Genomic DNA, 3649 nt, shown 5'->3' on the forward strand with positions numbered 1-3649 from the left:
GGGTGTCACTCTCCAGGCCTTCCCTCTGTAGCCACACATGCAGAGGTTTTGGCTGTAGTGGGCGTGGCCAGCTGGAACTCCGTTCCTGTGTGTTCCTGCCCAAAATTAGCCCTGATCCTGTCTAACACAGTAGTCAGCCAATTACTCTGGAGGGCTACGAACAGGATATAGAGGCTGAGACTTCCCCTTATGGTGCCTCCTGGCACTGCTATTCAGGGGTTTACTCCCTGATGTGGAGGTTCCCTGTAGTCACCATGGGTAGTCACCACGGCTAGTCACCACTCATGGACCTATCTTCCATGATCTCTCTAATTCCCTTTTTAAAGCTGTCTATGTCCGTGGCCATCACTGCATCCTCAGGCAGCAAATTCCACCATTTAATCACTTGTTACTTCATTCATTCTGAGTCGATTGCCAATGCACTCTATGGGACGAGGGAGAAAATTTCTATCCACTCTCCATGCCTAATTTTATAAACTTCCACGAGTCACTTTTTTTAAACTGAAAAGTCCCAGTCTCTTCTTTCCTCATAGGAAAGGTGCTCCAACTCCAAGTCTTTTTGGTTGCCCTCTTCTGTACTCTTTCCAGTTGTGCAGTGTCCTGTTTGAGATATAACAACCAGAACTGCACACAGTAAGCTTGAGTTTGTTCATCTTTATCCAGTCCATTACCCAGGATGATGTTATCTCATCTGCAGAAGGTGAAAATGAAAAAAAAAAGTGGGTCTTTTCTGTATAACCCCTCACAGTTCTTGCTGATAATGTAATGTCAAGGAATGAACGGAGAAGAAATGCCAAGACCACGGCCATACAGCCTGGAAAATCTACAACAACTAATGGAGAAGAAACTTTGTACCACCAAGTCACAGGGTGGTTCTTTCTATCATAGGAACAATCTGGCAATGCTTGTACTTAGAGATGGGCACAACCTGCACTTTTTAAGTGGGGGGTATAGTTTTGTCTTTTTAAGCTAGAATAAGAATCTCAGTTCCGCAGGGCCTGTAAGACGGAGCTCTTCCGCCAGGCCTTTGAGTAGGAGCCGCCGCCACTACTATTCCACCCTCGCCTCCTATGCACTGTCGTATTACCATCATGATTATCTGGACCCCACTGTGGGGGGAGCGAGGTGTCCGGGCAGGGATTTGGATGACAAGATCTCAGGAAGCTATTATGGAGGTTAAGATCTACCCACCTTGGCTACATTTGTATTGTAAATTTGTTACTATATTTTATTGTAAATTATTGTTTTATATTATGTGTTTTATTGTTATAACATTGGCACATAGTGCCCTTGTCAGTTGCCTTGAGCCTTCGGGGTAGGGCGGGATATAAATCTAAACATAAAAATAAATAAATAACATGATGTGAACTGACCCTAACCAAGGGCACAGAGTGGATTAACATACCTTTTCTCAGATTTTACTTTTTTCCTGTGTTTTCTAGAGTTACTGGTGAGGTGAAGCAAAATGCTACCAACACTGTGGTCTGCAGAGTCCAAGGAGAGTGGAATAGTGTCCTTGAATTTACTTACAGCAATGGCGAGACGAAATGCATGGATTTGGCAAAGCTGTCCGTGACAAGAAAACGAGTACGGCCCCTTGAGAAACAAGGGCCATTTGAGTCCCGGTAGGAGTGAACATTCATGTTTTTATATTTAACCCATATTAGAGAACCCTTTATATTGCCCAGTGGCCCAATCACTGCACGATGGCGAATTGAGGTGCTAGAATGCTGCGGTGGTAAAATGGATTTAACCACTCCAGACTGTTGATAAGGGAAAGCATGTTTTGAATGTTTCACATTTAAAACTTCCATGTATTTGAGGGGCTCTGTTGGGACATCACAGTGGCTTGAGGGCTTCCCTCCCTCCGGCTGCTTGCCGGGCTGGCCTGGTTCTGGTCCAGCAGAGCCCTGTGTGCCGGGCAGTTTGTGCGCGTGAACAGCATGGTTGCGTGTGGTGCCGCAGGTCCTTCGTTCATCCTTGGCTGGCTGGCTGACCTCACCAGGTCTATGCGGGGGGGGGGAGGATTCTTCGTATTGTGTGAGCTCGAGCAGTGTGAACTTTTTGCCTCAAGATAGTTAGGGTGTTGAGCCCTTCCCCCCCCCCCGGCCCTGCTGCAGTGTAACCCCTTAGAGCTGAGCCCTGAGATGAACGGGAGAAAAGGAGGGGGGGACCTAATCTATCATGCTGGGGAAAACTTGGGCTTTGGTTTAAGCCCTCTTAAAAATTTAAATGCCCCCTGGGAGGGGGGGGGAATCCTAGCTCAAGGCCTGGTCCACATCCTTTCCGAAGTGAGGCCTCCAGAACTGCACACAATACTCCAGGTGCGGCCTGATCAATGCCATGTACAAGCAGGACTATGACATCTTGCCATATGGATGTTATGCCTGTTTTGATACACCCCAAAATCGCATTAGCCTTTTTTGTTGCTGTATTACAGTGGCTGCTCATATTTAACTTACAGTCCACCCATATCCCAAGATCCTGTTCACACACACTGCTACTGAGAACTGTATCCTCCATCCACTACGCATGTTCCTTATTTTAGCTCCCCAGATGCAGAGCTCGGCAGTTGCTGCTCTTCCCAATTTGGTGTCATCTGCAAATTTAATGAGTAGAGAGCCAGTTTGGTGTAGTGGTTAAGTGCGCAGACTCTAATCTGGGAGAACCGGGTTTGATTCCCCATTCTTCCACTTGCAGCTGCTAGATGACCTTGCACAAACCACAGTTTGGTCAGAGCAGTTTGGTCAGAGCAGACAGTTCTCAAGAGAGCTCTCTCAGGCCCACCTACCTTACAGGGTGTCTGTTGTAGGGAAGAGAAAGGAGTTTGTAAGCCGCTCTGAGACTCCGAGTGAAGAGTGAGGTATAAATTCAATCTCCTCTTCTCTTGTTCTCTTCTTCTTCTTCTCCACACCCTTATCCAGATCATCTATAAAAATATTGGAAAGTACTGGGCCCAGAACTGTGCCCTGTGGCACCCCACTGGACGCTTTCATCTATTGAGATTAAATGCCATTGACAACTACTCTTTGAGTGCGGTTCTCCAACCAGTTCCCTATCCACCTAACTATCGTAGAGTCCAGTCCACAGCCATCTAGTTTACCCATTATAACATCATGGGGGACCCTGTCAAAAGCGTTACTGAAATCCAGGTAGACAACATCAACGGCATTCCCTCGATCCAGTAAGCTCATTACTCGATCAAAGACGGAAGCGAGGTTGGTCTGGCAGCCCCTGTTGGGGACAAATCTGTTGCCATTATGCTGACCTGCCAAGAGATCCTGAAAATCAGTTGTGCTTTTTTAATTCACAGAAAATTGTGGCAACATGTGACAGAGTCCTTGAGGGAAGAGGACATCGATAAGGCAACAGAACACAAGAGGGCATTGGAGGAACGGCAGAGGAATGAAGAGAGATGCCGAGCTGAGACGGGCACACCGTGGCATACCAGACACTTCCACAAAGAGGTAGATCGCTAAACACAAGCGTAACACTTTGGATGCAAGCCCTTGTCTCTGAGGGTGGTCGCTGTGCTGTTAACCCGATGAAGCTTCATTCATGTTGACTCTTCAGCAGAAATGTCAACTGTGTTCGGACATGGAATCCATGCATAAAAAATGTTACGACTTCAAAATTTTGTTTTCTGTTC

The 3649-nt window shown here is 46.8% G+C and overlaps 1 protein-coding gene across 1 annotated transcript in view; it reads left to right on the forward strand.

Moving 5' to 3' along the window:
• The window catches only part of OSBPL11 (oxysterol binding protein like 11), a 76954-nt gene that overhangs the window by 70354 nt on the left and 2951 nt on the right, over positions 1-3649 (forward strand). The window contains exons 11-12 of the mRNA XM_015429010.1: positions 1443-1625; positions 3314-3467. Coding sequence (XP_015284496.1) covers positions 1443-1625; positions 3314-3467 — 337 coding nt within the window. The remainder of the gene's footprint in view (positions 1-1442; positions 1626-3313; positions 3468-3649) is intronic.

Source organism: Gekko japonicus, unplaced genomic scaffold (assembly GCF_001447785.1).
Source record: "Gekko japonicus isolate JY-2015 unplaced genomic scaffold, Gekko_japonicus_V1.1 scaffold1369, whole genome shotgun sequence".
Taxonomy (NCBI): Eukaryota; Metazoa; Chordata; class Lepidosauria; order Squamata; family Gekkonidae; genus Gekko; species Gekko japonicus.